The sequence below is a fragment of the Quercus lobata genome, chromosome 6 (genome assembly GCF_001633185.2).
Source record: "Quercus lobata isolate SW786 chromosome 6, ValleyOak3.0 Primary Assembly, whole genome shotgun sequence".
In the NCBI taxonomy this organism is placed as follows: domain Eukaryota; kingdom Viridiplantae; phylum Streptophyta; class Magnoliopsida; order Fagales; family Fagaceae; genus Quercus; species Quercus lobata.
Window position 1 is genome coordinate 32037954 of NC_044909.1, and position 23009 is coordinate 32060962.

A 23009-nucleotide genomic window follows, 5' to 3' on the forward strand; every position below is an offset into this window, starting at 1 on the left:
TGTCCTTTTTCTGAGGGCGCTCTGGGAGGCTGCCTTTAACGGTGTGCCGTTCTTTCCTTCTGGGATCTGAGATGCCGAGAACAGGATCGTCCTTGGCAACGTTCCTAGGCTATTTGGGCTTTTTTTGTTCGTCCTCGGCCATTTCTTCCTCCTCGGCGTGGGCCTTGGGCTTAGTATAAAGTGGGCCGGGATTGTCAAATTCTTTGGCCCGATATATATATATATATATATATTTTTTTTTTTTGGTTGAATGACTTTACAATTATATTTGCTATTCCCTCTTCTTCTTTTTTGGATGTGCCTGAGTCTGTAATACTCATGACATTTTCATTTTTTGGTTTCCGGATCCCAAGTTTATTGTTTGATTATAGAAGTCAAATGCTTGAATAAATTGATTCAGTGTAAATTTATAATTGAATAACAGTTGGACCTGATCATATACATATATATATATATATATATATATATTCAAATCTAATCAGTTGACAACGTTAACAATTAAAAATAGTAATAATCTATTTATAGCTATATGATCTTTGGATAATTCAAATCCTATGTATATGTGTTTTTTTATTTTATTATAAATTCATTCAATATGAGGAAGAAAAATTCAAATCATAGGTTTAGGCTTAACAATTGACGTGATGATTCACCACCCCACCCCACCACCCCCCAAAAGAAAAAGAAAGAAAAAAAAAAGTAACATGATGCTTACTTTATGGATAACTCAAAACTATATATATACGGAATGACTAAGTATTGCAAATATATTTGTAAAGTCGTTGACAAAAAAAGGAATATATGTAAAAGGTTTTAAATAATAAATAAGGAGAAAAAAAATAAAATTGCTATTAATTAAGTAAATAAGATGTAAGTCAATTAGCATTTAATTCTATTTTTTTAATCATTAGATCAATTACAAATCTACGGTCTACAAATAGTGTAACTCTTCTCAAGTTACACCAAGTGTAACTTGAACTCATCTCTCTCTCTCTCTCTCTCTCTCTCTCTCTCTCTCTCTCTCTCTCTCTCTCTCTCTATATATATATATATATATATATATATATATCAAATTAAAACGTATAAATGAAGGGACCATTAGAAATTTAAAAAGTTAAATATTAATATTTGTGATGTTATTCATGCCATAATGACATTCTTGTGGCATGCATGAATGGCACTAGGATGCGAAGCAATATTAAAAGAACATTATTTTGTGAATTATCTCCTGAAAAAAGCATAGCTTAATTATTATTATTAAAAAAAAAAAAAAAAAAAAAAAACCCTCCCTAGAAGATCTCACATTCGAAAATTAGCCCCAATTATAGTTACGTCGTTTCAATTAAAAATACACTAGTATATTGAACTCACGAAAGCAATTCGATATTTTCTTGGTAGTTGGTACCACAGAAGCAAGTCCAATATAATAAATTATTGGACCAGCATTGTTTAAGGAATAAAAAGGATCTACATTTTTTTTATCAACCGACTCATTCTCAATGTATTTTGCTACAGATTTCAGCTCCAAGAAGCAGGATTATTGATTGCTTTTAATTTTATATAGATCCCGTCTAAAGTTCATTTGAAACAGTTTATTTTGAAGAGAAATAATAATTATACTTAATAATAATAAAATTTAAAAAAAAAACTATACATAAACTAACTAAATATGATGATTAAGGTACGTAGAAATAAAGTCTAACAAGCGAGTCGCAAATCGTGTTTAGCATTAAAAAAAATGTCTTAAAACTCTAACTTTAGGGTATTTCCCCCCTTTCAACAGTAAAATGAGAGACTTTTATCTCATGTGGAGTAATTATTTTGATACTCATTCCTCTTCCTCTTATTATATAATATTTCATTAATTAAATTCATGATGAAATTTACTATTAATATGAGAATACTCCAAAAATACCTAGTAATGCTCCACTCACCCATAAAGAAAGTTGAAATGGTTCTTTTGATCGAAATAATCAATTGTGAGTAATAAACAAGTACTTCTATGAATTGATCGCTTTTTTTTTTTTCTTTTTTCCGACTTCTTACAATTAACATGAAAAAGTTGTGATAAAAGTTATCTCATAAAAATTGTATCACTAGGCTTTCTAAAGTTAGAAAACTTGGATGTTTTAATCCACCAAAAACTTTATTGCCATGCAGGAATCAGATGAGTCGACCAAAGTTGTTGGCGACACTCTCAAGTCTTAAACATTCATTTGCAAATGAAAGTCTATAAAAGAGAGGGAATGAGTAAGAAGTTAGAACCATTGTTAAAGACAAAGCTCATACTAACCTTGTCCTAAGTGACACAATAATGCTGATAATAAATTAAAGGGAAATGCTAACAAGTGCCCTTAGGGCACTGGTTAAGAATCCAGTTAAAGAAAGTTTTTATGGGAAAAGAAAAAAAAAAAACAATTAATGTTTTGACAGTTTTTTTCATTTCCCATAAAAGTGATATCAAAACTTTTCTAAAATGGATTGTTAATGAATGCCCTTAGGGCACTCGTTAGCATGACTGTAAATTAAATTACAACCATTATATATTCAAGTCTATTAAATTTTTAAACTCACCCCATGATTGGGGAAAAACAACAGGCTTTAAAAAGTCCAAATAATTTTAAATTCCCACCCCTCCCCCCTCCCCTTCCCCATGATTAGGAAAAATAACAAACTTAAATTGATATTATTGACTGTAATAAATCTTGTGTCACAAGTTTTCTATTATTTCTATTGTGATTAGTGTTTAATAAAATAAATCCCTATAAAAGTGATGCAATGTACCATTTTAGAGGTATCCCTACTACAAATGTTTGTGCAAAATATTTATTAATAAATTTTGCTACCAATCACAACTCGCTATGTGGCGAGTTGTGGCACAAAATTGTATCAAAAGTTGTGTCCCTAGTATAATTTTTTATAAATTAGCATGGTAATAAATGCTAGCTATTGGTAGATTTCAATAAGTTGTGATTATATATTTATAAATTGTCGTGGTAATAAATGCTATAAGTTGTGATTATATAATATCATATGAATTCATCCCTACATCCTTTATATTTTTTTATTCTTCTAAATAAGATTTTATTGGACCAATGGAGAAGTAGGTTCGAGTTAACTTAACTAGTAAATTGATGGTTGAATAAGATATCTGAGATTTAATCTGTTTACACTAAAAACTGATTGGTGTCTTAATCTGACGATAAATAACTATATATATATATTTAAGAGTGGAATCAATAAGTTAAAACTTTCAATATATATATATATATATAGAAATAATCGATACATTTTTTTATTCTTCTAATTAAGACGTTGATCTCATAAAAAATAAAAATAAATAAGACTTTGATTAAAACAATGGAGAAATAATCAATACAAGGCAGAGGAAAAAAACAACCATCTCTAAACCAATCAAAACAGACCAAGTTTGAGAAAAGAACTGAGAGATAAATAAACTAATAACGAGAAGGTTCAGATGATAAAAATATCAAAGTTTATTAGTTAATGTTGAGTTTCTTATTGCAATCAATTATTATAAAAAATTTATATACTTTGTGTGAGTCACATAATATTTAATTAAAATAGTATATTTATTTATTGACTTATTCTCCTCATATCAATGCAAGGAAACCCTGTTATACTCTTTCTTAACGAATGCATGGAGCAACCATTGATGTTATACAATAATGCAAAGATGACCGACCATTCAGCAAAAACAAGAAAAAGATGACTCCGCAGTGTATGCGATCATGTGTTGGACTTGGGCGGGTTTAACTTTAATCACTGCCCCAACTGTGCAGTCATGAAAGATTCTCTTGCTTTTATATAAAAGGCCAGCTAGCAAAATCAATTACCGAAAACTTTGAACGAAAAATTTGAAAAAAAAAAAAAATCCAGTCAGCAAGAAAATAAGTTAGAAAAAATCCTATGGCGGCACCGAACAAAAAGATAAGGTCTAAAGACTCAATACACGTAAACAGTAAACAAAAGTACTAAACCGTGTCTGAGACGTGGCAGTTGCGTAATTATGTCAAAACCAAAAGTCCCATATTGTAAATTGTAACGCATATATATATAGTTACAACTTACAATTCCCCTAGTGATTGTGCTTTATAGGAGTATTACATTAACGGACCAATACCAACCGTGTTGTTTGTCATCTCTCTGTGCTGTGCGTTTAATACAATTCTTCCTCTGCCAGCCGCACAAAAAACCAAAAAAAAAACAACAAAAACTTCTTTCTTCTTCTTCTTCTTTCTTCTTCTTCTTTGATTGTCTAAATTCATACATATCAATCTCATGGAGGATCGTAAGGAGGTGGGTTTTCTTCTTCTTTTTTTCCTTCTTTCTCTGTGTTTTGTGTTTGTATTTATTTATTTATTATTTTTGTGATGCTGAGTTGTGTACTTGTTTGTTTGCTAAGAAAGTTATGGATTCAAGAAGTATATGCTTCATGCTCTTTTGGGTTTGGAAAGGATACTAATAAGAGTTTAAGGAAAGATTTCTTTTTTTGTTTTGTGTTTATTTTCTTGTTGGACTCCGATAAGTGGACATTAATGATTAATGTTTACTGATCAGTTCACATGCACTAGAAACTAAAGGTTAAAGTACTCAAATATAAAATTGTTCTTCGTTTTTATTTTCCTGCGTTTTCTTGGCCACCAAACGGAGCATGAAGTTCTTTTTCAGTCTGCTATATATACTGAAATGTATACGCTTACAGGAAATTTATACTTATTGTTATGGTGTTATTCAGTTGAGCTTTATGATTTTTAACTCGGTTTTAATCTATTTTATTATTTTAGAGGAATATTGCTGAAATTAGAAGCAAATTAGATCTAGAAATTCTCATTCTAATGGCCATTTTCTTCTGAAAAGTCAATTCTTTGTTTTGTTTTTTTGTTGATTTTTTCAACCTCATGAGACATTCAGACAAGTAATCATATCAGTTTACCTTTTTTTCCCTTTTTTGTTCTCATTCAAACATGAGAAATAATCAAAGCTGCCACCTTTATAATTTTTATTTTTTCAGTCTTTGGATTTTAAATATCAACTCCTGTCACCATCAATTACATCTATGTATTTGGAAGACCATATCCAAGGCGTGATTTTTATTTTAGATATTCTAAACTGACAATTTTGGAGAAGAAAGAAGTAGGAGTCATAATGAAGGCGAATGTAATTTTCTTCTTTATTTTGTCTACTTTTGAACATCATGCAAAAGGGTTTTCTAAGTATTTGTCATGAACTTGAAGTAGGATCATTGTTGTAATATATCGATTATGTGGATTTGATTAGGTGAGTTTAATGCTGTCATTGATATGCAGAAGTATGTAGAGTCCCCCCACATTAGGTGTTTAGTATGTCAATATTGACCTTATAATTGATTATAAGACATCACTTGATTAGCTTCTTTTATGGCTTTTTATCAAGAACTTGATTATGTGATTGTGAGGTATCCATTAGTACATTTGAGTATTTTACACCCTTTTTGGCTTTTGGAATGTGAATTGGTAGAAATTCAGGAGTTCTTTTGAATTTTTTGAAATGTGTGATTAATTAAAGGTTGTAGTCCACGGAAAAGCAGCATTGATGCTTATAGTTAATGTAGCCATGAATTTTTTTGATGCGTGTATGAAAAAACTTCCATGTTTTTATGCAGAAGAATGCTCCTTGGCTATCAGTGCCACAATTTGGGGACTGGGACCAGAAAGGTCAAGTGCCAGATTACTCTCTCGATTTCTCAAAAATAAGGGAAAATAGGAAGCAAAACAAGAGGGATGTATCTAGAGCGAGTCTTGGAAATGAAGAAGAGCTCATTGCTTCTACCACCACCACCACCACCAACACCGATGCAAGCACCACAAATAGTGATGACCAACACCACCACTACCATCAGGGCCAGCACTCTCCAACTGTAAGATTCTTGTCTAGCTTTCTGCTTTGGTACATCATGCACTATTTTTTGTGACATTGTTTAATAATGTTGCTAGTACTGCTAGACATGTAGTAGTTGGTGGTTATAAAGGAGAGGAACATAATTGATAATACTACTATTCAATAACTATGATGGTGGCGTACATGTGGTAGGATGTTGGAAAAAATATCGAAGTTGGTATTAAATACAGTGGGCCAAAGCTGCTAGTGCCTAGTGTGTAGGGTAGAACTTTCTTTTAGCCTATTTTATGAGCTTTGATACAGTTAATTTGCTGTAGGGAATTAGATATTTCAAAGCACACGCATGAATGCAGAAAAATTTATTAGCTGAATGTCCTATGAATTATGTTGTTATTGCTTCAACCAATATGTCTAGGGACATATTTTTTTTTTCCACTTGACATGATCGTTGTTATTAATGATAAATAATAAAAGGTGTATATCAAAATGAAAGTGATATTAGTTCAATCATAACACAGAGCATCTTAGTAGTGAAAAATGTTTTGTATCTAGCATTACACTTCTTTCAATTGAAGAAAAAGTAGAGCGAATACCCTGTTACATGAGTCAGGTGACAGTTTGTCACAAAAAGAAGGGTTAATCCACTTTGTCTTGATTTGTTTCTGATTTTTCAACATGTATAAGAATATCGAATTCTTTTCAAAAAAAAAAAGAATATCGAATTTGGTTCTTCTCCCAATTCTATTAAAGCCAAATCTTCTTCACGGAAAATCTGCTTTGTTTAGATCGAGAAATCGTACGGTTTTATCAAAACATCATAGCATGTGCTATGCTCGGACCCATAGTCAGTCCTCGGATCCATAGTTTAGTCCAATTTCCAATAGGAATGGTTGCCCACTGAATATGATTTTTTTTTTTTACATTATTTTTGTACAGATAATAGTGCCAAAAGGAGTTATAGTTGGCAATTGAATACAATTTTTACCATTATTTTCTTGAGGGTAATAGTGCCTAAAGTAGGCTTGACTCTAGACTAGAATGTAATCTTCCCCATGTTTACTCCTTTTATTGATTGACATGTGTAAGTTTTAATCCTAAAAAAATTAGACATGACATCGCTGCTAAGATTTTTGCATTTTTTTAACACTTTCAAAAGACAATACTCAGGCTTCATTTCTTAGTTTAATTTTAAATGTGAAATATAATTGATATCAAGAATTGCTATTCAATTTTTTTAGTGCATTCCTTTTCTTTCTTTAATGGGCTTTATAAATGGAACAAAGAAACTAGAATGAATGTATATAATACTCCTTCCGTTTCAGTTTATTTGTCCTCTATTTTATTTTGGAATGTTCTAAAATATTGTCCTGTTTCTAAAAATAAAGTTCATTAATTTACTAATATTCCTATTATACTCCTACTTTATTTTCAAAACTATTTGAAAAGAAAACTAACAAATATTTTAAAAAATAAATCTAATTGGGGCACCTTTTTAATTGCCTTATTAAGAATAACTCTTTAAAAAAAAAGCTGATAAATTTATATGGGTAGTTTTGTAAATTTATATATTTTTATAAGGCAGATAAGATAATAAATGATATTCTTTTAAAAAGTATGTCTTTTCAAATAAGACAAGACATACAAATTGGGACGGAGGGAATAGTATTTTTGTGATTTTGGATGCACTATACCCATGTCTCTTGAAAATGTACCACAGCATATGATTTTCTTTTGTTGACATCCATTAAAACAATTTAATGGACCCATCAAAGGTTGGCATGACATTTGATGCGTGCACAAAGTGGAAACATGATGCAAATACTATTAAAAAAAGGAGAATGATCTAACACTTACCTAGGGTACACGCAAGTCAAGTGGTGCACATGCAACGGATGCTCTCAGCCATAAACTATTGGTTAATCATTGTATTTCTATTGGTTCGATTTTCTTCTAATAATGCAGAAAAGATGTTTCTTCTGCGTGTGAGGAAAAAACACAAATAAACAATTTTTGTGGGGCTTTGATAGTTGATACATGCTCGATCATCTCGTAATCAACACGTTTGTTTATGTAATTAAACACCAACTGAAAATAATAACCGGCCGGTGATTGAATGCCCTCTCAAAAAAGGAATTGTATTGCATTGCAGAACTCTGTGAAATCCAACAAGAAAATTGGTCATATTCTAGGACATTGGAGGAGGATACCCAGCAAGATGGTAGGAAAATAATTTAGGTTTTCATTTCTTCAATTTCTATAAATGATTTATAACAGCATGTAATGTATTTTAGTTTATGTGAAAACACGAAAAAGCTTGTTAACTGTGATCAGAATCAAAGTCCAAATATTTTTAAGTATAAGAATATTCTCCCTTGTTGGAGTGTTTTTTTAATGCCACCTTTTCTTTTCTTTTCTTTTCTTTTTTTTTTTATAAGTTCTTTTTCCCGTGTTTATAATTGCTGAATGATTGCAAAATTATTTGTTTTATTTTTTTCCTTGCAGACAAGGAGGAGCTTTCTCAGCTACTTCAACTGTTGCGTTAAAGCTTAGATTTGAGGACACGTGTTATATGCTTTCGAACTAAAGTGTAACGATATTGTTTTTGGGGCTAAATTTCTAATTTCTTTTGCTTGTATGTTATGGTTTCTCTGTTCTCTTCCTCACCCTTTGTTTTTTATTCAGATGGGAACGGTTCTATTTCCTACTAATGACGAAATAGAAATACATTCGCTCCTTTGCATTTTTATTATAGAATTCATACGTATATACCACTACCAACTGCATTTCATTTTGACCAATTTAATATATATAAAACTTACATATTTAGTTAGGTCAATTTTTTGGTCGTATTAACATTTTGGCAAGGTGACTAACTCTGGCAAAATTGAATATCATCTCGGGCAGAAATATATCAGGAGTTACTTTAGGGTGGAAATAAAGACCCAGGAACTCTGAAAGACCTCTTTGGATATTGCGGTGGGATCATGTAGCACAGGCTTGAGATCTTCCTGATTATAGTCCAGCAATAAACCAATGAAAATAATCTATAATCACACACTTAAAATCAACCTGCAATACTACATAGCAAATTCATGTGAACCAGAATTAATTAGCATACAGTTCAACCCTTGCTCTCAAAGGACATTTTGTGTTGAAGATCAAGATATGGAATCCTTGGACATGAGTTAATAGTGAATTTAAAACCTCCAAATAATCTCAAAATTAAAAGCACATGTAAAGTCTCGAATACACCAAGATTTAGTGAAGTTATTTTAAGTTATAACTTCCATCTGTTCTATGTAGTCCGTTTCTTTAATAGATTCCATGCTCAGTCCCATACAACCAAGCAATAGGCAAAACCACTACAAACAAAGCTTGACCACCACAAAAAAAGCTTAATTACAAATCAAGCTCCCCCTTGTTCTACCTAATTTGAATGAAAAGGCAGAAGACATAGAATCCTTAGGTCTAGCAAACTAGGCACGATTGAAGATAAATCTCATAACAAGAGCCTCACTGCTGAAAATTTCTTTCAAAGGTAGCTTCCTAACAGACATTGAGAAGCTGTTCCAGGACTATAGTGTCTCTACAGTTACACCTTCTTGATTATCTGAACAACATCCTCATCCTCAAGCTCATGCTCCTGGCATGGAAGAACCATACATGTACTCAGTCAGCGCATGAAAATTAAATGGATCAAGAGGAAAAAAATTTCACAATTAAAGAAAAATGTAACATCTGAAACTGAGCACAGAGAAGGTTATTGAATAAACCTTGCCAACCCTTTGGGGCTTGTGTTTCGCACTTGACCCCCATACCAAAGCACTGTACACAAAGCCAGAGTAAGCTATCATTGCACAGTCAAGATGATGAAGAAAAAACCATTAAACAAAAAGACGATACTCAAGCAAAATAAAAGAAAAAAAAAAAACAGAATGAAGAAAGTTTCAGGTAGATGATTACAATGAAAAACAGAATTTTTTTATAAAAATGACTGATCAAAAATTAAAGAAATTCTAATTAGTTTTATGTAGCAACTTGGGAGTGACTGCAGAAAATAAGTTGGCTAGCCATCCCACCCCTATCGCTTGTTTCAATGGCAATAGTAATACTAAAATACAAGCAGTGGGATATTGTCTTATTCAGTCTAAAGCTATATCCATTTTTTTGGAAAGGAAGCATTCATAGCACCTAATTATGAAGGGTGCAGAGAAGTTCCTAAATCGGCTTTCTTATGCTCTCACATTTTACATTTCAAAAGAAGTTAAGACCCTTTTTTAGGATAGGAGAAGTTAAAACCAGTGAAAGCATGAAAATCTGTAGGGGTACTTACTACTTAAATTGTTTAACCATATCCTTGTGGATTCGTTCACAGAAGTCCTCAACTGTTTTATGTTTAGATGACAGGATTACAGGATCTTCATAGTCAGGATTCATCCCTTTAGGTTTTGTGTATATGCGAGTCAAATTAAGATATTCCCATATCTTCTCCAGCAAGCCATCAAGATTCCATTCCAGGTGCGCACTGCAGATAGTGATGGCAAAAAACCCAAATAATGATAATAATAACAATAATAAAAACAACAACAAAGCTTTGGGATCGACTGTAATAATAACAACTGACCACTAAATAAATGAGTTCATAAATGTAACTTATGAACCAAGATAAACAGGCATTGGCAAATTTTTTTCTGTTTGGGGGGGGTGGGGGGGGGTGTGGGGACAAAGTGGGTATAAAACAGACTGATGCCACCGAGGAAAATCAGAAACAGAGAATGACATCTGAGGACAAGTCAAAAAGGACTCATGACTACATGTTTACTTGAAAACCTTAAGGTAGTTCAAACCCAAGACATACAATTTATTGATGTTTTCACACAACATGAACTGCAAAACATTTTTCTACTAGGAAAAAGGCAGTAAATTTGGATACCGCCTATGCTTTATTGAGTACACTGCAAGTCTGCAACCTACTAATTTTTCCCAATATAACTTTTTACATTCTGCTGTTAAATATGGAAATTTTGGAGAAATCTTGCATGAATAGAAACCTAGTAAACAAAGTGGGAAATGATATATGATATATAATGTCTTCACTCTTAGTACATAAAACAGTTCCTCAGCTCAAATTTTTTTTAAATGGAATTATGGACGCAATTTCCAGTTGTTTGGAGAGAAAAAGAGAATTGAAATATGAGATAAGGAAGCCAATTCTCAACAAAACCATGTCCAAGGGATGGAATCTGAAGTCAAATGGGTTCAATCCCGTTTGGGTGAATGATTTGTATCTACCTATCAAAAAGTACATTTCAGCAAACTCATCTCTATATATTAAGAGGATTCAGAAAGTTAGTTATTGCCTTTTCAACTCCCTAAAATACCCCTAAAGTTAGTAATTCTTTTATGAAATGACACAGATAACCCTTCAATATATTTTACCGTATTTCACTTCTAAAATTTGAGACAAGGGTATATAAAATATTTCATACCCAAAAACTGCACTGAATAACTCCACTCTTCACGTCTTTTACTACTTCAGAAACTACCCACTACCATTTTGTTCGGAAAACTACAAAAATTGCAAACAGTTACTACCTCACCTATTCAATGCCTTTTATTAACTTTTTCCCCTTTCCTGTGTTATAGGTTATGTGCCTCTGTCACGGTTTAAAGTTATAATTTGTTCGTTGGCTTTCTTTTATTTTTCTTATAAAATAGTAAATAAAATATTTTATTATCATTTCTTTTTGGATTTGCAGAGACAGAAGTGTGCATAAATTTTCGTTTACGATGGGTGAAATAAAGGCTCCTCAAACAAACACCACGAGTTGAGGAAGTCCAGAAGGATTGCGAAGGAACAGATGAATTGTTGGAGAAAGCTGGACAGTGAGGTTGAGAGTTTGAGATCCTTCTTTACTGAGACAACGTCTGTTTGAGAAGTACTTCCTCCACTCATGTAGTGGAAGAGATTCTAGAGAATGCATCAATTTTTCTCTCTTGGTCTCTGCACCGGACAAACCAAAAGGTCCAGAACACATTATTTGTTTTTCAAAAAACCAAACGGTTGCTAACTATTATTGGTTTTTGCTGAAGATGGGTTACTCAGTTAAGTTCATCATATACCTATTAATGATGACCTTTGTCCCCTCACCACTGCACTGGAGTCTTCGATGGGACTTCGAATCTACACTTCACGGTCTTCAAATCAATAGGTTGGACTTCAAAAACTATGGAGGTCTTGCGCCATAAAATCTTTAAGACTTTATGGGCTTGCGAAATAGTTAGATCTTTAGATCATATGGTCTAGCACCATCAATCATCAAATACATTTATCCATAAGCCAAGAGATTCATGGTTGATCTGGAATGGGAAGGCTTTTTTTTTGGTGTGTGTATGGATGCTATGTCTTCCTTATCTTATTATGAACAGATGAACTTTAATCAGATATATCAAAAGATAGAGTGAAAGACAAACAATAGTAGATTAGTAGTCCTATATCTATTTTGAATTTTTTTTTGATAGTATTCTTTTTTATTTCTATTTATAAACTTTGCAAAAATTTATGCTAAATGCAATTTACTTTCTTAGGTCTGTAAGTAAAAGTACCCACACAATGACTTCAATAATATCAAAGTTTTTTTTTTTTTTTGGTGCTAGGTTTCATTACACTTTTAACTATTTTGGTGGTTAGCAATTGCATAAATTTATGAGGCTCTTTTTTTTTTTTTTTTTTTGGTTTAGTGTCATAATTTTTCACTCATTTTAATTTGAGGTTTACACGTTTTTCCACAAATATTGTGCATTTAAAACTCTACTAATACGATCAAAAGTGTCATAAGGCTAGCTACAAAAAATGAACAAATCCACTCATGAACATATGGTTTCAATTATTTCGATGTTTATTTTTTGGAGCAAGCCTTAGGACACTCCTAGCCGTATTAGAAGTTCTAAAATGCGCAATTTTTGTAAGAAAACGTGCAAGTCTCAAATTAGAATGAGTGAAAAATTATACACTAAACCCACAAACAAACAAACAAAAAAAAAAAAAACCCTCAATTAAATATCTTATGAGACACTCAAAATGAAATCAGGAAGGGGGATGTAAAAGGCAAGAGAAGGATTTAAATAATGAGAAACTTTCAATATGGAGAAAACCATACCTGATTGGACAGTAGTGAGGAAGTTTATCCAAAATCTCCAGCTCTTCCAGAGTAATCTGATCAATCTTGTTCACAACATAGATGCAAGGCATATATATTCTACTGCCTTCGATGACATCTATAAGGTCATCTGCAGTTGCATCAAACCTAAGAGTAATATCAGCATTATGAATTCTGTATTCACTACATATTGCCTTCACAGTTTCAAGGTCCAGATGTGTGTTGGCAACTGTTGAGGTAAAGTTAATTCCACCCTTATCTTTCTTTCTGAAAGTCAGGTTAGGTGGTTCCTTGTTTAACCTGTATTAAAAATATATTTAAAAAAAAATCCAAAGAACTAAAAAAAAGAATGAGGAAGAGAAAATATGTAAGCAATTTCCATGAAGCAAATAAGTAATGGAAATGCAACTCAGAAGCACTGTGCTATACAAAGTGAAATGTAGGAAGCAGCAGAGTTCATAAATCAATAAAGAGAACAGCATCCAAGATGATACACAGATAAAAATTAATACACTGAAGTATATTACCACTAGACAATTGAATAAATTTCATCAAGTAGTGTACCTATACACTCCAAATCATCATAATGATAATATCCTGTTTCAATCAACTAGCACTAAGTATCCCTTCCACCTTTACAAAATTACAAACAACAATATGTGGTAATGTCTAGCCCACCATGTATTAGAGTTGAGGGCAGCATTTCTCAGATCGACTCCTCTCCTACATCATACACCCACAGAAATATTGTTTTCTGGACTGAAAGGCATGTATCAAGTTCACTGTCACTTTGTGCCTGAGTAACAAGCTTTGAAGGCAGAAGAATACTGTAAGGGATGATAACACCTCAGTCTAAATAACTTATTCCATAAGTTCATGTTATAGAGTGATAATAATCCATTTGTTAGACCACGTGAAGGTAGAAACTAGACCACACATTTGCTAGAATAACAAACAGAGTAACTGTACAAAGACAGAAATTATAACCACACACATATTACCTTATGCCAAATCCCTCAAGCTCTTTCTCTATCAGACGTTTGTGAGTTATTGGCTTTATTGCATCGAGAACAATTAAAATGCAATTGCATGTTCTAGCAGTGCTAATAACCTGCATTTGCAATGACAGTTCAATAGAAGATCTAATTTCATGGGCATATGAAGAATATATATGCATTAGAAGCATTTAACACCATGCCAAATAAATTGTGCACCTAATTAAGCCTTAAATAATATGACTTATATAATAAAACCACCATTTTACAGCATCAAAGCCCCAATAGTAATACAGAGATAGGGGGCAAAAAAAAAAAAAAAAAAAAACTTTGCAGAAACACAAGTATACTAAAGATATACTAGCTATCTCTGAAAAATTCATTCAAGTTGAATATAAACAACCAAGACTTAGCATCCTTATTTTTGTTTGATCAGTAATAGAACACGCAGTATCCTTGTAGAAACAATATCTGCAATATTTCGTACCAGATGTCAAAAATTCAAAGAAAAAGTTATGCATCAAGTTCATAGATGATACGGGCATTCTTGAACCCATTCCTCTATATAGGTATAACCGTATAAGTATTACCCTATTCCACAGGGCTTTCAACCCACAATCAAAAAGAAAGAAGAAAAACTAAGCCATGTTTCTTAATAGCAGTTGCCGTGCATGGAAGGTCTGGAGATTGGCATGTGTCTATCTATCAGATTTCTGTTACCCGCAAATTTTGGGATGCAATGATGAAGTTAAGTCATCAAACAGGTCCAACTTCTGTTCTTTCAAGAATTGGTGTTAAATGCACTAATAACTTGAATTTTTATTTTTTATTTTATGATGTGGAACCTCACCAAGTGTCTCCCAAACCTCTCTGATCAAGGTTGTAACACAAAGGCAGGGCCCTTTGGACACAGAAAGTAAACTACGAATACACGACCCCACCCGCCAAAACCGTGTATTAGGTAATCTAGGGAAACTCCTAGTGGGGATCAAACCCAAGATGTCTAGGTCTACAACTCATCCAAGCCTCCAACCACTAGGCTGCACCCTGACGGGTATACTACTAACTTAAATTAAAGACCAAACTTTAAATATCATCATGACATATAACTGTCAATATCAGTTTCCGGACTGACCCTGGGATCAGGAACATGCAAATATATGACAACAGATAGGGAAAATATCCTGACAGACTTTTCATGCAGTGCAAGCTCATTCCTTATTTACATTGTAGGACACATTGGTCAAGTTCACATCAAGGACCAATAGCAAGCATGTCCAACACATATCCTATAGCCATACCCAAGTTTCCTGCTGTCCAGGACAACTATAACACTTTTCATTTATCAAATTACAACAAGCATAGGGCTTCTAGCCTCAAAAACTGAAATAGAAACTTCCAATTTTAAAGGCATTTGATTTCCCATTTCTTCCCTTTGAGGAAAGACATATGCTAATTACATCTTTCATAGATCAATATGCCCCAAAACAGACAACCAAGTTAGGGGAAGATGTCTTACCTGCCTTCCTCTACCCTTTCCATCCTTAGCACCCTCAATAATTCCAGGGAGATCCAACAACTGCCAATCAAAATAAAAATAAATTAATAATTAATAGGAGAGAGAGACTGTCTCACAAATAAACATTGGAAGTGCAAGTGTGTGAAGGAAAAAAAAAATCCAGTAAGACTTCACTCATCAAAGGGATCTTGCAGTATCTAGTAAAAATTAAATTTCTGTAAACCTTCAGAATGATCTCACAATAAGCTGGGAAGGACAAATTGGAATCACAATTTGAGAGAAATCTAATCTATCACAACTTTAAGAATTAAATTTTTTACAACTATTTAAGAGAAAAACAAAAGGAGGTGTAAGGGTGGGGGAAGAAAGAAGCCCAATCTCCCCTCAATAATGTGCAACACTGCACACACAGAGGTGGTTGCTTTTTAAATGAGATAAAACCATTCAGAGCATAGAGCAATAATTAAACAAAGCCAACAGATAAGATTGCACTGAAAAAACAGAAACATCCATGCTTACCTGAATTTTAGCTCCTCTATACACAATCACACCTGGGATGCAAGTTAAGGTAGTAAATTCATAGGAAGCAACCTGTAAACCATAAAAAACACATGACCTTAAGAGAAACTATGGAAATAACCTACAAGAAGCTTTCATAATACACAGTTTTCATCATTACCCCTCTTCCCCCTTTGCGAACAGAAGCAGAAGGAAACAAAAAATAACAATAAACATATTCCACAGTGAAAAGAATGTACACATAATTAACATGCTAGGACATCCACCAAGACAGATGTTTAGAGTCAACAAGCTGCTTGCTTGCACAAGATTTACTTCATACACAATGATATTTGTATTTATACAATTCCAAATAGCCATATTTTGCTTGCTGCATTTCAAAACAGAAGCCAAAGGTACCAATGACAACAATAACAGATTCCACAGTGAAAGGAAAATAAAATAAATGTGCTAAGACATCCACCTAGACAGATTGTTAGAGCCTATAAGTTGCTTGCTTGCAAAGTAAATACTTCATACACAATGATATTTGTAGTTATGCATTTCCAAACAGCCACATTTTTCTTGTTACATGAGGTGATTGTGCATCCATTCTATTGTCCATTCTTTAAAAACTTCAACCTCATTCTAAGCTCACATACATTTGTCGGGAAAAATTTTTATCTTTATTTTTTACGTCAGAACTGGAATATAATTCATTAAGTCGTAGCATAAAGTTCATAAAAAAATGATGTCCAAGGAGATGGAGGTGACAGAATGGACAAGTTTTGCTGGAGACTTTCATCCTGAGAGATGTTTGATGTTCACTCCTATTACAAGGCTTTACACTCCAGCTCACATATTTCCTTTCCATGGAAAACTGTGTGAAAACCAAATGTGCAACAAAAGTTAGTTTCTTTCTGTGGACAGTGGCGTGGGGAAAAATTATAACTATTGAAAATCTATGAAGGCGAAAAATTGAAGTCCTAGATTGGTGTTGCATGTGCAAAAGGGCTGGGGAGTCTAATAATCATTTACTCTTACATTGCTTGGTTGCTATAGTGGTGTGGAATATGGTGTTTTCACTTTTTGGGGTTTATTGGGTTATGCCAAGAGGTGTTGTGGAGCTGCTAGCCTGCTAGATAGTTGGCCAGGCAAGTTTAGCAGGCAGAGAAATGTAGTGATTTGGAACATGATCCCCCACTGCCTTATGTGGGGTACTTGGCGAGAGAGAAATGCTCAGACCTTTGAAGGGCATGAAGGATCGATCCAGGACCTTGAGCTCTACATTTTCCCGTACCTTATTTGAATGGACCAATGCAACGGGTGTTTTCACTTTTAATTATTTGTTTGGATTTGATCGATAGATGTTCTTTTCTTGAGTCCTAGTTTTTTATGTGTTTTTTTGTTTCTTTTGCAGACTGTCGGTGTGCTTGGATTTGTATTCTTTTTTTTCCAATGAAGTTAATTATATATCAAGAAAAAAGTATCCAACAATTACCAAAAGCAGCTTTTTCATCTTTTTCATTTGAAACATAATTCAAAGAACAACAGCAGGAGTTACACTCAAAACACCTATGTAATCAACTGTCAAGTAAAATATTCAATCTACAGTTTAATCCTTGTATCAGTGGTACTGTGGTTGTCAACTTCCAAAATAAATGAGATTTCTGGCTTTTAAACCAAGTACCCATCATATGAATCCTTATGCGAAGTTAACTGGAGAATTCTTCTTTTCTTATTTTGGACAAGGTTAGCCAGAGATTTTGCGACCAGCCAAAATTCCCATCCCATTGCTTAAGTATGAACATAATTGTTTAGGAGCCATTATAATGTACACCTAAAAAAATTATAACACAAAGCGATCTGTTCCATACTGCAGAACGGCCAAAAGGATGAAACATTATGAGTTGGGGAAAAAACCACTTACCTCTGAAAAGGTCCCTGTCAATTTATTTAACAGTGTAGATTTCCCTACTGAAGGGAAACCCACTAGACCAACTCTTGCATCTCCACTTTTAGTTACATCAAATCCTTCACCAGCACCACCACCACCTCCCTTTGAGGGAGGCGCAAGGAGTTCCCTCCGTAGTTTTGCAAGCTTAGCCTAGTAATGCATAATCACTAACATATAGATCAGTTCTGTCAAAAAATATAACAACGAAAAAAAGAATTCTAGAAACTTAACTATAAAATGTGAAAGAACCATGGAATCAGCATGCAAATCCGCATACAATAAACTTTAACAACAAATGATGACCATAATTTCTGGCTAAACTAATACTGGGGAATCTCGGATGCAAGAAAATTAAAATATTGGTAAAAACTGCATGAAATTTAACTCTGATTGAGACATGTCACAGATGAATGCTTGAGAGTAGTCTAGTCTACTCGTGTAGCAAAGGACCCATGTGTTTATATCCAAAAATGTGCATGTAAAGCACTACATGGAAAGTAAGAGGAACAAGGGACATTATCGTATCAGTGCCTTTTACATGATAAAATTATTAAATTAATACATTGTGACTCAACTTCATACATACACACATGCGCGCATAGAGATTAGTAAGTTACATGTGCATCCTATGGGTTTTAAACCCAATACAATGCCCTCCACCCCATTATGTAGGGGAAGGACCGCACCATTTGAGTTTTATGTGCATGTATGAATGGAATTTAAGCACATTCCAACCCTTTATTTGACGCAATGAGAAGCCATAATGATAAATCAGCATGGTTACAGAGCTAGTGTAACAAGAAGCAAGACAAAGGAGAAATCAGATTATGACAAGTGCACTATGCAGTTGCAACATACTGCCTTAAATGAATATATTCAACATGGTAGTTTTGTTTTTTATTTTTTTTCCTCAAGGTAACAACAACTATGAAGTGCTTTACATTGTAGTAGATAATTCACTTATCCAAGTGTACCCACCAAAAAAGAAGTGATACAAACCAAAGTGAATAAAAACTTCAATTGAAGCTTAAAAAAATGTATATAGAGAAACAAAACGATAATAAAACATCAAAAGCTCAGAGTTGATAAATTTAAAAGGCGGAAAAAAAAAAGTGTATGCATCAAATGATCAGTTCATACCTAATAGATTTTGAAAACATTTCAAACAATAATAGTGTAGAGATAATGTTTTCACTATCTGCTTCAACCTTTTTTTTTTAACCAGAACTGTCTACATGATGTAAACAAAGTAACAAACCTATCCAATCAAACAACCTTCAAGAGAAAGTCTTAGACCAAATATGAGTTTTTACACACATACCAAGGAGATCTATATTCTAATGATCGCAAAATCATTTCACATGATGTATTAAAATATGTCCATTAGCAAATGATTTTAAGTAAAAAAAATAAAAATAATCACTATAGTTTTGGATTAGAATCTGCTTTCAAATCAAACAAAGCGAACACAATTTCCTTCGGACTACATACATTAGGCACATGATAATATTTAGCCTAGACTTCTAATTTCACATAGCACAATTCCCAAGCCAGTATAGAGAGCTTATCCAGTGCTAAACATTTTAAAGTGCTTATAAAATGTCGACCCTATTCAACTTCAATAAGTTAAGTAATACAAGAATTTTCACAACTATTGAGGTGGCGTGTCATGATTAGTGTATAATAAAAATAGTATCAATGATGGGACAATGAGGAAAGATGATTCTTCATTCCATTTTCCACATTTATGACACAGAAAATTTTAATATAAGAAAGAAGTGATAATGAAAACATGAATCTTCAGTCTTCTGATGAAAAATTATTATGGGTTTTGTTTATATATCATTCTTACTCATCAAAAAAAAAATTATTATTATGGCATCCAAAAATATCTACCTTGAGCAATCCCAGGTGATGAGCAGTAGCCTTGTTCTTTTGAGTTTTTGCCATCTGCAATGAACACAAAAACCATGTTCATATATTAGTTAATCAAAAAAATCACACATGTATGCCAATGAGCTCAAGCTCAAATGCGACCTTCACTCATTGTAAAAGCAAAGGATCTCGTGAGGTTGTGGGTTCAAGACTCATCAGGTGCGTGTTTAATTACCAATAATAAAAAAATGTCACAAGTATACCCTAAACAACATAAAGATCAACTCTCTATTCACCCAAAAGTCTAGAATCTTACTAAGAGCTAAATTATTATTACAGACTTGTGTTTAGATGGAGGAATACGAGGAAAAGGGAAGATGGCCAAAATATACTCAAATTAGTCCATTCCAGCCACCTTCCCCTCTCCTCTCCCCTAATCTCCGTGTTCCAAATGCACTCAAAAAGAAAACTGAGAAATTATTGTGTTTATTCATCCATTGCAAGGGATTTTACAGTCTCCGTACTTTTCTTTGTTTCAAATTCAGCAATGAATTGGTTGTTTGGTCGTTAGCTCAAGACATGGAGATTGCAAATGTGGTATAATTTAGAGTCCTTTCACTTTGCTTATTTTTGGTGTATTTGATGGAACTTGGGAGAGACAATGAAGGACGTTGAGTTTCCATAAAATAGGTTAGGGCCACCATTCTTTCATTCACTTATATATTCAACATTAATTCGATACTTATGGAAAGAAAATGACATAACATGACTCTCCAATTGCATTTCTGAGAACATGAAGTACAGGAAAATTATAAACTTGACCCAACAACCAAAAAAGAAGAAGAAGATTGATTCTTATTATTGCTAATTATTTTGGACATATCAGAAACTAAAATATGGAACTTAATTTTCTTCTCTAATCCCTTTTTCCATTTTTTTGAATAATATGAAAAACATAGTTTAAAACGGAGACTCATAATTATGATTTCCTTCATTTTCCTCCGTTTTCTCAGCAACCAAACGGATTCTAACCACTGACATAAAAATTTAACACAACCGCTTAAATGTAAAGTTGAAATCTAAACTACGAATAGCCATCAAATAAATAAATGAACTCAATTTTTTGTTTTATGTTTTCCTTTTTTGCCTATATTTCCTCTGATTTCTCCGTAACCAAACAGAACCAAATCAAGGCGCTGCTAGGGTTTCACTTCACAAAATTTAAAAACTAGAAAGTGCGTAAGCTATAGGAAATAAATGAATACCTCATCTTCGATGTCTTTGATTTTCTGCATAACCGTCGACATTGTTGAAGCAGAGAAGCGTAGAGAGAGAGAGAGAGAGAGAGAGAGAGATTGGGCTGTGACAGTTATGAACTATGAAGTGGTTCTTCTTCGCAGAGAGAGAGAGAGAGGCTGAAGAAGAAGGTACTAGAAAAAATGGAGGCAGAGTTTTCTTTTCTTGGTGCGTAATGAAATTGGCGAGGTGATAGAAATTGCATATGTGGCCCTTGAGTACTGACTGGTCTGGCCCAACAAGTCTTGGACCTCGAGGTCTATAGCCCACTAAGGGGAAAGCCGAAAGCCCAATAGGCCCAACTTTCCTTTCAACCTCTAAAGAAAGCAGATCAATGTAATGAAAAGTATTGATAATATGATACGCTAATGGAATATGAATTTTTTTAATGAGTAAGATTTGTATTAAATTAACTGTTAACATATATATATAAATTTTCATATTTTATTTTAAAAATATTTATCTATTAAAATTTGTACTAACCCAACTATCATCACTTATATAAATAGAAGTATTGAAGATTTGTGGACCAATTTGGTGTACAAATGAAAATCATATTGACCCTCCTGCCCATTTTTTGTTGGGTATTCAAACTATTATGTGCTGCCATAAAAAGTGGCGCTGATTAAGACACCACCTATATAATGTCACGTCACCAAATTATTAATAGAAATTGACAACATTACCAATATGAAAATGAAGATAAAAGAAATATAAAAGGTTAAAATGAATACAATTTCTTTTTTTCTTTTTTCTTTTTTCTTTTTTGAGAAGAAGCCCCTAGAAAGTGGGGGTATTATTCATTAATCAAACAAAAATTATAGTTGTAAACATCAAAATTATCTGGAGAAACAACTTCCATCCAAACAAGAAAAGGACTACAAATAGCCCTTCTAGCTAACCTATAAGCTACACGATACCTTCAAGAAACATCTTTGAAAGAAGAGCTAAGAAGCTTAATGTCCTACAATAGATGATCATAGTCAGACAAGTTCATACTGTCGCCCAAGATAGCATTAATAATGATTTCAGAATCACCTTCCATCACCAAACTCTCAAAACCCAACTCCTAAGCAAAAAGAGAGCTCGGCGTGCCACTAACACTTCCACTATCTCTATAGAAGCAAGTAATGGAATTTGCTATGATAAAGCTGTCATAACTAATCCTTGATCATTTCGGATTATTATGCTGAGACCAACAATGTTTTCTCTAGAGAAAAAGGTACCATCAAAATGTACCTTGACTAACCTAGGTGGAGGAGGGTGCCAACGTACTGACCGAGCTGTTCAAGGAATCCTGCTATGAGTGGGACGGAGTTGTTGAAATTCCTGAAGTTAATCATAGGCCATGGAACTAACTCGAGTCAACGGGTAGGAATCTTCACCTACTCTCATTTTATTCCTTCGCAACCATATTATAGAAATTGTCATAGCAAATAAATCAAAGCATGACAAATCATGTTGGGCACATTGGATAACGTCCAAGAAGGCAATGCAGCCTAAAGTAGTAGCCCATAAGTCTGCAAAATGAGCTTGCCACACAACTAATAACTCAGAGCAGGACCATAGGGCATGAAGGCCATCCTAGGGGCTGAGTTTGCAGTGGGGACAAATCATCCAAGAGTTTTTTCTTCAATGGATTTGCTTTAGTTGGTAGAGAATCATTCCTTGCACACCAGAGAAAATTTCTAACATGGTTTGGCACCTTGAGCTTCCAAATTTTGCTCCAAACACCCTTCATCACTTCTGCAGTAGCCACACCAGCTACGTCTTCGCCGTCCTCCTCCAAAATAAGTTTGTATCCAGAT

The 23009-nt window shown here is 33.5% G+C and overlaps 2 protein-coding genes across 3 annotated transcripts; one reads left to right on the plus strand and one right to left on the minus strand.

The window, feature by feature from the left end:
* The first annotated feature begins 4094 nt into the window (after positions 1 to 4094).
* Positions 4095 to 8693, plus strand: LOC115950740. 2 transcript variants are annotated; one of them, XM_031067975.1, is made up of 4 exons: positions 4095 to 4320; positions 5666 to 5920; positions 8051 to 8119; positions 8404 to 8693. In XM_031067975.1, exons 1-4 carry the CDS (start codon positions 4303 to 4305, stop codon positions 8449 to 8451), a joined length of 390 nt encoding a protein of 129 aa, XP_030923835.1. In that variant the 5' UTR covers positions 4095 to 4302; the 3' UTR covers positions 8452 to 8693. The 2 variants fall into 2 exon arrangements, with proteins under 2 accessions (XP_030923835.1, XP_030923836.1); XM_031067976.1 differs by lacking the exon at positions 8051 to 8119 and having other exon boundaries at positions 4097 to 4320; positions 8404 to 8672.
* A 393-nt stretch (positions 8694 to 9086) lies between these two features.
* On the minus strand, positions 9087 to 21385 carry LOC115994739 (developmentally-regulated G-protein 3). Its single transcript, XM_031118974.1, has 10 exons — positions 21171 to 21385; positions 19927 to 19980; positions 18004 to 18180; positions 16095 to 16166; positions 15576 to 15635; positions 14063 to 14172; positions 13062 to 13361; positions 10235 to 10426; positions 9675 to 9726; positions 9087 to 9544 (listed from the first exon to the last, which is right to left on the minus strand). The coding sequence occupies exons 1-10, from the start codon at positions 21210 to 21212 to the stop codon at positions 9494 to 9496; spliced, it is 1110 nt and encodes a 369-aa protein (XP_030974834.1). The 5' UTR covers positions 21213 to 21385; the 3' UTR covers positions 9087 to 9493.
* Positions 21386 to 23009: the final 1624 nt, after the last annotated feature.